This window comes from Cibotium barometz, chromosome 40 (assembly GCF_041138505.1).
Source record: "Cibotium barometz isolate CiBa-2024 chromosome 40, ASM4113850v1, whole genome shotgun sequence".
Classification (NCBI taxonomy): Eukaryota; Viridiplantae; Streptophyta; class Polypodiopsida; order Cyatheales; family Cibotiaceae; genus Cibotium; species Cibotium barometz.
Genome location: NC_141085.1, coordinates 1,732,178 through 1,744,564, shown reverse-complemented (window position 1 = coordinate 1,744,564; position 12,387 = coordinate 1,732,178). Strand labels below are relative to the sequence as shown.

General features: G+C 47.3%; 1 protein-coding gene across 8 annotated transcripts in view; it reads right to left on the bottom strand.

The window, feature by feature from the left end:
- Positions 1 to 12,387, bottom strand: part of LOC147615100 (uncharacterized) — a 121,149-nt gene that overhangs the window by 53,530 nt on the left and 55,232 nt on the right. For all 8 annotated transcript variants that reach the window (XR_015262746.1, XM_086779070.1, XM_086779067.1 and 5 more), the window contains 3 exons: positions 10,594 to 10,703; positions 10,396 to 10,491; positions 10,213 to 10,293 (listed from right to left, as the gene is read on the bottom strand). Coding sequence is in view for 7 of the 8 variants with exons in the window: in XM_086779070.1 (XP_086635196.1) it covers positions 10,213 to 10,293; positions 10,396 to 10,491; positions 10,594 to 10,703 (287 nt within the window). In the remaining variant the exon portion in view is untranslated. The remainder of the gene's footprint in view (positions 1 to 10,212; positions 10,294 to 10,395; positions 10,492 to 10,593; positions 10,704 to 12,387) is intronic.

Below are 12,387 nucleotides of genomic sequence, written 5' to 3'. Positions count from 1 at the left end.
AGCTCGGTGATTTGTGGCATTTTCCTTTTGGCCACTTGAATGTGGATGCACTACGGCGGGCTTTCCGGGACCATATGGTGGATGGCTTGCCAAATGTTGGCAGCAGACAAGGACACTGCACTTGTTGCATTCATGGGAGGCAGCATAGGGAGTCTTTTCCGAAGCAGGCTACCAGTCGGGCTTCAAAACCACTAGAGTTGGTTCACACTGACTTATGTGGGTCTATGCAGACCCCATCCTTGGGACGAGCCTTGTATTTAATGCTGATTGTGGATGATTGTAGCAGGTTCACATGGATGTATTTTCTGCCACATAAGGACCAAGCCTTTGCTCGGTTCAAGGACTGGTATGCTTTGGTGTGGAAAAGGAGTCTGGATTGCAAGTGAAGACTGTTCGAGCTGACAAAGGAGGGGAGTTCTCTTCCAATGCTTTTGTAGATGAGTGAGGATGAGTCCTGGGCTATTGTTCCAGCGAACCAGCCTCAATCAGTAGGAGAGGTTGGTCCCGAGGTTGGAGATTTTCCACAGCAGCAACAACAGGCTCCGCATTTTGTTCGGGTACCGAAGTGGTTATTGGATACCATTCGAGAGTCTGGTGTGATGGAGTATCCCTCCCAGTGGACCACGGAGTATGGACCTCCAAGATCACATAGAGTTCGTGACAAATGTCAATCGAAGGAGAATTTACATGTAAATTATGCCTTGATGTCTCGTATTGTTCGGGACAAGGAGCCTACTTCGGTTAAGGAAGCTCTTTCCCAGGAGCCTTGGAGGAAAGCCATGCAATTGGAACTAGAGGCCATAGAGAAGAATGGGACTTGGGAGTTGGTTTCAAGGCCGTCAACATGGTCAGTCATTGGTGTTAAGTGGGTCTACAAAACCAAGTATAAGTCCGATGGGTCTGTGGACAAGCACAAGGCGTAGCTAAGGGCTATGCTCAGCGGCGGGCATCGACTATGAGGACACTTTTGCACCGACAGCTAGGATGGCCACGATTCAGACAGTTCTTGCCGTTGCCTCTCATCAACAGTGGCCGATGTATCAGATGGATGTCAAATCTGTGTTACTGAATGGTGCCTTGCAGGAGCAGGTGTATGTTGAGCAACCTCCAAGCTTTGAGATTTCGGGCTCAAAAGGTATGGTTTACAGGTTGCGAAAGGCCTTGTATGGTTTGAAACAAGTTCCCAGGGCTTGGAACCAAAAGATTGATACTTTCCTTAAGAGACAGGGTTGCCAGAGATCAATTTGCAAATCCAAACTTGTATCCCTTTCGGGAACGCGGTATGGTCACATTGATTATCCTCTATGTGGATGATCTTGTCCTCACTGGTAGTCATGTGGAGCACAAAACTGTGACGAAGGCTGCCTTGTCAGAGGAGTTTGAGATAACGCATTTAGGTTTACTCCATTTCTTTTTGGGATTGGAGATTTGGCAAACCCAGAGGGGGTTCTTTGTTTCTCGGCAACGGTATGTTCATGAGTTGCTGGAGGCCTTTGGGACGGAGAACTACAAGCCTATTTCATCTCCAATGGACCCAAATACCAAACTTATTGTACATGATCCTTGTGAGTAGGTTATACCTCTTTGTATCGGAAACTTGTCGATTCATTTTGGTTGCTGAACACCAAATTGGACTTGAGTTTTCTAGTGGGGCTGTTGAGCTCATTTATGCAGACACCTTTGAAGACTCATTGGGACGTAGGATTGCGGATCTTGCGGCATCGGCAGGGTCCAAAGGATCTTGGACTCTGTTATGACACTAGAGGTGGATCGAAGGACCAAGTCAAACTCCGAGGTTGGAGTGACTTTGATTGGAGAGGAGATCCAGACACGAGGAGCTCTACTTTAGGATACAGCTTTACCCTTGGCTCGGGAGCGATTTCTTGGAGCAGCAAGACGCAACCAACTATTGACCGACATTCCACTGAGAGGCAGAGTATCGGGCTACTTGTGCTGCTGCTAGCAAGGTGGTGTGGCTTAGGAGGTTACTGGGTTTCAGCAAAAGGAACCCATGGTCATCTAGTGCGCTAACCAGAGTTGTATAGATATTGTTCGGAACCCGGTCCCATGCCTGGACCAAGCATATAGAGATACAATATCACTTTGTTCGAGAAAAGATTTTGGATGGTGACATCTTGCTAGCCTTTTGTTCGATGGAGGACAACGTGGCAGACCTCTTCACGAAGCCTCTTCCTCAGCATATGCTCCGTCAGCACTCCAGCTCACTAGAATTGGTTCCACATCCAGGAGTTTAGAGGGGGTGTTAGCATTCATCTCCTGTTTGTACCATACTGAGTGAGGGCCTGTGATGTGGGTGTGCCCGCCCATGAGAGGACTCTGGTCATGTTCAATTTTGTCCATTTTCCCAGTTTTGTAGACTTGTGGGGGGGTGGCTATTTTTTTGTTGTTTTCTTTTTTCCCTGGCCAACCTGTAGGAGGTGGCTGGCCATGGGGGCCCTTGGCCGACCAGGCCTGGTGCGGGCCGACTAGGCTATACCTAGTCACGGGCCCATGCAGGGGGCTGTCGGCCTGTTTTCTACTCGCCGACTGCATGCCCCAGCATATATATATATATATATATATATAGCACTCTTCCCCACCCCCCCCCCTCCCCAAATTCTGTACCGGATATACTTGTGTATATGGCAGAGTTCGACACCACATCTCCTCTCTTGCACTTCTACAGTGTTCTGCTCTCTAATTTCTATCTCATTTCCGGTGCACAGTCCGACAAGTACGAGTGATTGGTTTCCATGAGCATGGCAGGCACATCAACCCTCCACCAGCCAAGGTGGCCAGAGAGGGCTTTTGGCGGCTATGGTTATAGGAGGGCCGCTTGCCCATGCGCCTTCAATGGGACCAAGGAGAGTGGACATGGCAGGATCCCTTTGCTAGAGAGGAGGCTCCCGGCACCTTTGTACCATGATGAGATTACATGGACACTATTGTATCACTTTTGGTCTCATAGACCCACTTGGTCTTTTGAAGACATTTAATATAACTCTCTCTCTCTCTCTCTCTCTCTCTCTCTCTCTCTCTCTCTCTCTCTCACACACCATGCTTCCCGCAGCACATGCCAGAGTGACACGAGGATATGCAACCTTGAGCTTACTTGAGCAGCAGTGCTTCCAGGCACATTTCCAGGAGCCCAGGACGAAGGGCTGGCTTTTTGACACCCTTGTCACACCAGCCTTGATGTATGGAACAGCCTTCTGGGGGCCAAATTTATCCGGTGAGGATTGGCAGCAAGTTGAGAGGCCCGAGGTCATGATGGTCTCCCGTATGATCTAGAAACCATCAGTCCCACACCAAATTATCCAGGCAGAGTTTGTTGCAGCCCCGATGGTAGTGGATGCACTCTTCCAGATAGTCACATACCTCCATCAAATCAGTCACATGGATCCCCACAGGTACCCGAGGCTTGCCCTGGAGTCCTCAAGACAGCTAGCACTTGAGGGCCACTCTGGAGTATGGTATGCACTAGTTTCCACTTGGTTCTCAGTATATGGGCTCCGCATGGACCGCTTGCCCCCCCTTCAGTACAGTTTGGACTCCCCTGTTCTCCAGCTCTCTCATGAGGATACCAACCAGGTTATCCGGTTAGATCTTCTCAGCCTCTAAACCCATTGCACACCTTCGGAGCTCCCCACGAAGATGCACTTCTACAGAGATCACTTCCTCACACTCACTGAGGATGGATTCATCTAGCAGCCAGGCTACTTGAGTGTTCACATGTCCCATGCCATGCGGATTGCGATTGGCTAGATACGGGTTTCATCCAACCGCCTCAAAGTGGAGGCAAGTAGAGCTGAGCACATCTTCAGAGCCAGGAAGCTCATACGGAGACCCAGAGAGAAGAGGATCTATCGATTATGCCACACAGAGGTTGAGACGGAGGAGCATTACATATGCCGCTACCCAGTATAGTATGAGATCCGCGGGAGGTTTCACTGTCTATTTCGTGAGGGCTTTGGTCCACTCTCCAGGATCATTGACTTCTAGGACCAGCGTTGCCTAGGCCTCTTCCTACTTGAGCTCCGCAGACACAGGGACACCTCCTTGAGAGAGCGTCGGCCCTCCCTCGCCAGCCAACCATCACCAGTTTCTTCCGGACCCAGGAGGAGGTGGACACCGACATAGTGGGTCTTGTGGACCCTCCACGAGCTGCTCCATACCTACCACACCCAAGAGGAATTACCTCGGACCGAGCCTCCGCACTCCAACATGCCCAAGTCCCCAGCCCCCCCATCGGCCACGATCACCTCATCAGCTCCAGATCGAGGACAAGCTCCACCGCCATCGAGCTACCTTTCCACGTGACATAGCTGAGGGAGACCTCTCGGCCATACTCATTAGCCCCAAGATAGAGTCCACGTAGCGGCTCCCCATCTCACAGGTGAGGCAGTCACTTGGTGGCAGCATTGGTCTAATCTTCATACAGACCAAACCACAGGTGTCACAGCTTTTAGCTGGGATACATTTGTCCATGACCTGAAAACTAGATTCCTCCCGCCCCAGTACATGACCGTTCTGCCAGATGAGTTCTATGGACTCAGACAGAACAGGTCGCCAATGATTTAGTTTTCTGAAAAGGTTATCACTTTAGCACAACAGTTAGGGCTATCTACGCAGGCCAAGATGGAGCAATTCATTCGTGGATTGGATCCCACCATCCGGTTCACAGTTCGTAACTTTGAACCCAATACATATGACCGGGCTTTGACTCTCGCTCTCAGAATGAAGAAATGAAAATGAACGGAGGCAAGCCTAAGCAGTCATCCCAATCCAATACCAAACCCCAACAGCAACAATCTGCTGCATAGCCTGGGAAAGGTAATGCATCTTCTAAAGATGCTAAGAAGGACGACAGTAATAGCTCCAGTTCAAGGGGTAAGAAGGATAAAGAATCCAAGCCTAAGAAAACCCCCGATGAAAAGGCTAAGGCAGGCATTACTAGCGGTTATCTTCCTCTAGAGGAGCAAAAGAAATACCAATCAGAAAATAGATGTTTTTTCTGTCACATCATAGGGCATGGTAAGAAGGATTGCCACAAACGGCAAGCGGAACAAGCTGCCAAAGCCCCTTCTGCCACAGTTGTCACAGCATCCCCAGTTCCTCCAGCCCCGCCTACTACCACCAATGCGGTTCAACTTTTATCTTCTATGCATCCTATGCCATCCGTGGTATTTGACACTAAGCAAGAGGGTGAGAGCGATGCTACACAGAAAAGCCTAATCCGAGCTTATGGCTCTGCCAAGGGCCGACAGTTTATAATCCTTTTTGACATGGGCAATTCTAAGGACGCCATCTCTCCCCAGTTGGCTACTAACATGAGTTGTACCAGGTAGACAGGTTCACATCTGGTCTCTGCACCCACATATCTCAGAAGGCACAACAGTTTGCCTTTGATGTTCCGAAGGCCTCATTCCAACGAGATTTCATTGTCTCTCCTCTTTTGGAATGTGACATGATCTTAGGAATCCAGTTGTTTCGTCAGTATGAACCTATTTCCAACTGGGGGCAGGACACCTTTATTATCTCTAAAGATTTACCTGCCCGAGCAGATCCTTCTTAATCGTTGGAAGCATGGTTCCGATCGACGGATATATCAGTTGTATACGAAGTTCCGAGATCGAGGTATCCACGAAGCCCTATGGCTAGACGAGGAATTCTTTCAAGAGTACCCCCAGTTGTTGGCGGACTACTTGGAAGCCATGAACCTGCCGCCAAGCTAAGCAGGAGGGAATGTCACATGCACTCTGCACTGTAGTGCATGGTGACAGACTGGCTCATCATCATCAGTGCAACATTGTATCAGTATTAGTACCTTTCAGGATGATATTTGTCGTATGTCGTGACCCCACTGTAATCCTCAGTCCAGGATAAGTCAGGCACAAGCTACATAGGTCATTCTCAACCATAGCAAGCCAGTCAGTCAGTCCAAGTCCCTTAACCCACTTGAAGAGACGCATTCATGCATGTAGAGTCAGTAGAAACCTTAGGGTTGCATTAGAAAGCACTCTGCATATTGCATAGCATTCATTCATTGCATCTAGACCATTGCAGAACCCTCAGATATCATCTAGTATTTATCAAAATATTTACTAGGAATTTTATGGTATTTTTTCCATAATTTCCAGCATTTTATACATCATTACGGTATTTTATGTGGACATGAGCAGTCGGCCAGCCCTGTAGCCAGCCGACTAGCTCATCTGGCCCATATAAATAGCTCAGCAAGGTATTCATTCATTCATATTCAGCATAGAGCATTCAAGCGCTTGGAGCCTTTAGCACAAGGAGCATAAAGCGATTGCAGTTTCCAGCCATTCATATTCAGCATAGAGCATTCAAGCACTTGGAGCCTTTAGCACAAGGAGCATAAAGCAATTGCAGTTTCCAGCTATCATACCTCAGCATTTTCCTCCTACAACACTAGGCACATCAACGCATGAGCATACATCAGCAAAACACAGCAATTTCAACATTCAGCCAGCATTCCGCCTTGCGTTTTCTGCATCCGTATAGTTTTCAGCATTTATCTACACATCGTTTTGCTCCAGCCACTTGGTGAAGGTAAAACGCAACATTCATATTCATTTACAGCATTCATACACAGTCTAGAACAGTCCCAAACAGCCCCTCTCTTAGCCTCAGCTTTGCATCCCTCCCTCATTCCATTGGGAAGAGTGCATAGGCTCGAGATTGGACATCATTGATGCTTCTACAGCCGTGTACAGTTCAGCCCGACTCTTGGTCTTCAGAGATCTTGCGTTTGGCTTATCGTCAGTCACACCGTCAGTCTCTTCAAAGATAATAAAGCAAATACTATTCCGGTAACGGGATAGGGAACCTTCAATGGGTAATTCAGGACCCCATACGGTGTACAGTTCTCATCTATCTCTCTCTCTCAAATCTCTTAAAAGTTCGAAGTCTTAAAGTGGATTGCTAAACTCACGAAACTCAGGATACAGAAGACGGTGTGAGCATTTGTGTGACAGGATCCTCCAATACGAATACTTCCGCTGCATGTTCCAGTGGAGGACACCGATATAGTGGATCTTGTGGACCCTCCACGAGCTGCTCCGGACCTACCTCGCCTAAAAGGAGTTACCTCGGACCGAGCCTCCGCACTCCAATGTGTTGGATGCCCCCGGCCCCCGACCCCCTGGCCATCGGCCACAATCACCTCATCAGCTGTAGATCCAGGACATGCTCCACCGCCATCGAGCTACCTTTCCACGTGACATGACATAGCTGAGGGAGACCTCTCGGCCATACTCATTACCCCATGCTTGATATTTTCGGAGCTGATGCTGCTCTCATGTTTCTATGTTCTTAGTATTCCATGATGAGTATTTTCGGAGCTGATGCTGCTCTCATGTTTCTATGTTCTTAGTATTCCATGGACAATTTTGCATCACCCCAGTGAGATAGCTATGTTTATGTTTTCTCTCTCTTTTATTTTACATTCCATGACGAGATATGCCATGGACATTATTGTATCACTTCGGTCTCATAGGCCTATTGGGTCTTTAGTAGACACCAGCCTTGATGTATGCAGCAGCGGTTTGGGCACCAGGGCTTGCAGCCTCCACATGGGTACAGCTGGAGAGACCACAGATCTTGATGCTCTCGAGGATGATACGCAGCAAACCATCCGTCCCGCACGACATTGTTTGAGCTGAGTTTGCTGCACCACCTATGGCAGTGGAGGCATTGTTCCATACGATCTCCTTTATATACAGGATGAAGGAGATGCCCACGGAGAGATTATCCCGCCGAGCTTTTGAGGCATCCAGACAGCTGGCTGAGGCTGGACACACTGGATCTTGGTATGCACAGATGCTACAGTGGTTCTCACATCATGGGATAGACATTGAGCGGTTGCCACCTTTTCAGTATGATCAGTCTGCTCCACGGGGTTACCTCTCTCTCAATGAGAGGAACAGAGTGATGAGACAAGACATATGGCAGCACTCCACCCGCGAAACACACAATTCGTCACTCATTATTCACCTTCATCCAAAATAATATTAGCCAGTGCACACAACTGTGATTAAACACATTAATCTTAACCATATCATACTGGTGCACACAGCTGATTAAACACATTAATCCTAGTAGATGATATAAATAAAAGGTGCATTCAAAATAAAATATCATGAAAAATAATGGGTGTCCCCGTAGAGGTCACATTCCCTTGGGTTGTAATTAACCTCAATTGCATGGATGGTAAGAGTAGATGAGATTTTGGTAAGAATGGAAAAACTTTTCTGGTATCCATTTGACATCTACAGGAGACATGGACAGCACCAGAGAGCCCACTACCACCGAAGATGTTGTATTACAGAGACCACTTTATGAGCATCTCAGGGGATGGGTTTATACATCGACCGCGGTACATGGATGTATACATGCCACACAGCTCTCGCGTTGCTATTGGACAACTACGAGTCTCATCACATCAGCTAGAGATAGAGGCTGGGAGAGCGGCACGGGTTCCCAGAGCTGAGCGGATATGCAGATTGTGCCGCGAGGAGGTGGAGACTGAGGATCACTTTGTATGTAGATGTAGAGCCCACCAGGGGATCAGAGATAGATATGCAGGATTGTTTGAGGAGCACTCTTCACTACATCAGTCGACAGCTTGGCAGACTACTACTAGAGCTTCATAGTTCTCGAGAGAGACTCCTCCAGACACCCGCTCCCACTAGGGGTGGGAGACAGTCCCAGCTCACAGATTTCTTCCAGAGATCTATGCCAGTGCCAGCTGATGTACCACGTGGGGTGACCGCACAGAGAGCAGAGGAATTGAGAGCCAGGAGGAGACCTAGACAGACTGGACATGGAGCACCCCGACTCCGTCACCGAGAGATAGCAGCTATCCGAATGAGACACCAGATGGAGACACAGGAGAGGCTAGCTCGCTTTCATTCAGACTCAGGGTACATGTTCATGCCATTCACAGCCTCAGCATCGGCGATGTATGATATCTTATATCCCTCTTATGGCACTGGATGGAGTTAGACATAGATCTGCATAGCATGCTTGTACTACCCCTTCAGCATATAGAGATGCATCTTGCCTCAGCACTCCATCCACATCCCCACCCCCCTTATATTGTTTGTATATGGGCTCCACCGATCCATGATGATTCACAGTTGTATCCAGACACATGCACACTTTTTCTTTTGTTTCTTTTCTTCCGATGACCGGAAGAACACAGTTGTATTATTTTTTGTCTCATAGGCCGACTTTGGCCTCTCGTAGACGTTAATATCTCTCTCTCTCTCTCTCTCTCTCTCTCTCTCTCACACACACACACACAAGATGCACAGCTTTCCTTCCTGATATTGAAACACAAGATAAGCTACAGCGACCTTCAGTGGCAAGATACCTGCTGAAATTAGTGGAAGCCTATTTCTAAGCCAACCCCTCTCCTTCCTCTTGAATATTAGAGGCATATCAGTTCACTCTCATTAACACTGATTGTGGGCCTTAAGGCCTCCATGCATTTTGGGAGTGCATCATTCCTTAATGAAGCAGCGGTTTCACAAAAAAAGATTGTGGGCCTTAAGGGCCCCCAGCCAGGCTAGTTCCATTGGCCATGGGCTGGGCCCCATTTTGGCAACCTTTCTGCCCACAATGCTGCTTAGTGGCATCTGACTAGGATGTGTCCGACCTGCAATACCCTTGGGAGTCCATTCTACATACAGTATTTGCAGTCCTGGATCTGATTGCAAATGCTGTCCACCCTTGATCCACGACTTGCATTGCAATCTTTGTCTGCTATCGATCAACTGTCAGATCCCCATCCTGCATAGTCTCCAGCATTGTTCTAACTTTGCATCCCTTGAGGAAGGCCTTACATGTGGAGCAGGCTAGAACCGTGACCAAAGGGCTGAGCATAACCTGAGGACTCTATTGAACAAACAAGTATGATAAGCTTGAATGTTGAGGCTTGACACCAAAGTCCTTGTGCGACTTTTTTTTAAATGGATAGCTGTTCATTTATTGTGCACACCAAGCCACTTGCTAGCTTAAAAGTGCCTAAAAAAGTAGGACATGACTGCATACGATGCGTTAAGAAGAGCCTAAGGCTTAAGACCAAGATGTAAGACAAGGTTCAGGACTTATTAAAAGAAATTCGTGCATAAACAAACTCAGTTTCCTTGCATTCCTTACATTTTTTATTTTTTTAAAGGTTACCTTCAAATGGCCACTGTATATGTAATCAACAAGTGTTTGCACAACCTTGCCTCGAGGGGGTTTCTCCTTTTGTGCAACAAACTGAGTAGATCGAAAACCAAATCAAAAAATTTATTAGTGACTTACAAAAACTGAAAAACCTTAAGTAGGATGGAACACTTTATAGAAAGAAGAATTAGTCACCTGCATTATTGCTACAAGTGCTCTCGGGAGGAGAACTTGCTTATTTTCTTCAATGAGCTCAAGCTTTTCCAAATGCACAACAGCATACCCAAAGTCCTTCAAAAGGAGAAGTCCCCAGAATTAGCTCACACAACACCCACACACACTAAAACGTCATCTATTCGCTCCTCTCCCAGGATACAGCCATAAAATACTGACTTGATCTATTGACACAGCCTTGAGCAGCAACAGGTCTCTGCCTTTGTCAAAAAGAGTGCGAATCTTTCGGCACAGCATAATCACATGTTGAAATTCCTTCCTCAACAAAGCTGAAATTTCAAACAGCAGTAAATCAAATACAAGTCTAGAGACTGTTAGGCCATTGGCAATGATATATTATTAATCTTGTAAGACCATTCACCCACTGAATATACAATGGTATATAGGACAGTTAAGCAATACACTTATTCCATAATTTTAGATGCAAGACTCACTTGTCATGGACTCTTATCTCCCAAGGTCCAGCCCTCTGCCATCTTCCTTGGGAGCTAAGAGTCCAGTCCTCTGTGATCCTCCATGTACCATTCCCTTATATTCCTCTGTGTTTAAAGACAGTTGCTATTTATAACAGCCTGTGACTAAAAATGTGTGCGCTATGGGACAACTAGTCCGTACATGGATTGAGGGATCCCAAGCCAGTTGATCCATAAGCCAAAACAGACAATTCTAGCCGAAGCCTCTCAGGGAAAATTCTGGTGGCATGTGATGCTAGAGCTAACTTGCTAGAGTTTGCTGGGATAGCACCTTAACCCAAGGCTAGAAGGAGATCTTTGCACAAGGGATCTATAGTTGGGTGGTGAGCTAGCTTTTGTTTAACTTTCAAATTAATCAAGATCCAAGATCTTCATTATACATATTCATGTTGAAACCGGCCTTCAAAAACTTGACGGGCAGTGGAACAAACACTCGCACACAAAACACTTCATCACCCATGGGAACCTAGAAAAGTAAAACAAACAGGGGAGCTAGAGTGCTCCTACAAATAGTACAAGGACACCGATTGGCCCCAAAACGCAGTGGCGCCCCTTGCGGTATTTCTTTACTTGATCAAATAAAAGTACAAAGTACAATTGTCCAATCCTTTACCATTAGGATCCCTTTATAGCTTTTCACCTAGGACTTTCCAAATAAGAACTCTCACTTAGTACAGCAAAGCATTCTATAGAGAAGGCACACCTGTACAACACCTCCCTACTTGAAAAGGTCTTCTCCATCTCAACTATGGATCTCACGAACCCTTTCCCAGACAGCAGTAGGGCTGTACCAAACCATATGTCCTTCCTATAGTCACAATCCAGCAGTGCTCCCAGCCCACGTGTAGTCCAAACCTATATTTCTCTGCAGTCCAGCTAGTCGCGACTCGCCAGGAGGGAGATAGGGAGTAAAAGGGCCTGTGCGCGTACCTACAGCTGGCCAGTTGCACAAAGCTGAGGGGCCTGCTGTTCAGCCCCTGTGCATCGCCTGCAAACTGCCCAATCAGCGTGCTGTTCACCTGGAGGGCACCACCTGCCAACTGCCCGCTGGCTTACTGTTGACTCTGCCCCTCTGTCCAGCCTGAGGGCAGTCCAGCCCACTTCCCCCACAGTCCGACTGTCACGAGAGAGAGAGAGAGAGTGTGTGTAAGCATCTGTTCGCCTGTATATATATACTACAGGACAGACCGCCAGCCAAGGAGAAGCGCCACTCCACCACACGACTCCACGAATCTCTGCCACCTTCGCTTTTATAAGCAGGATGCGATTCAAGTCACTTTTTTCCTCCAAAAAGCCAAGGGCTAAAAGCAAAACGCATGCTTCCAATAAATAATAATACTTAAAATCATTAAAGGTTTAAAGACCTTATAACTTTTAAAGTTCCTTTTTGTCCCCTTTCACACTTGGGCTGGCCACACTTATGAGTTTCCTTTTCACATTCAAACTGATGCCTGTCCACACTGTCCATCCCGTTCTCGTG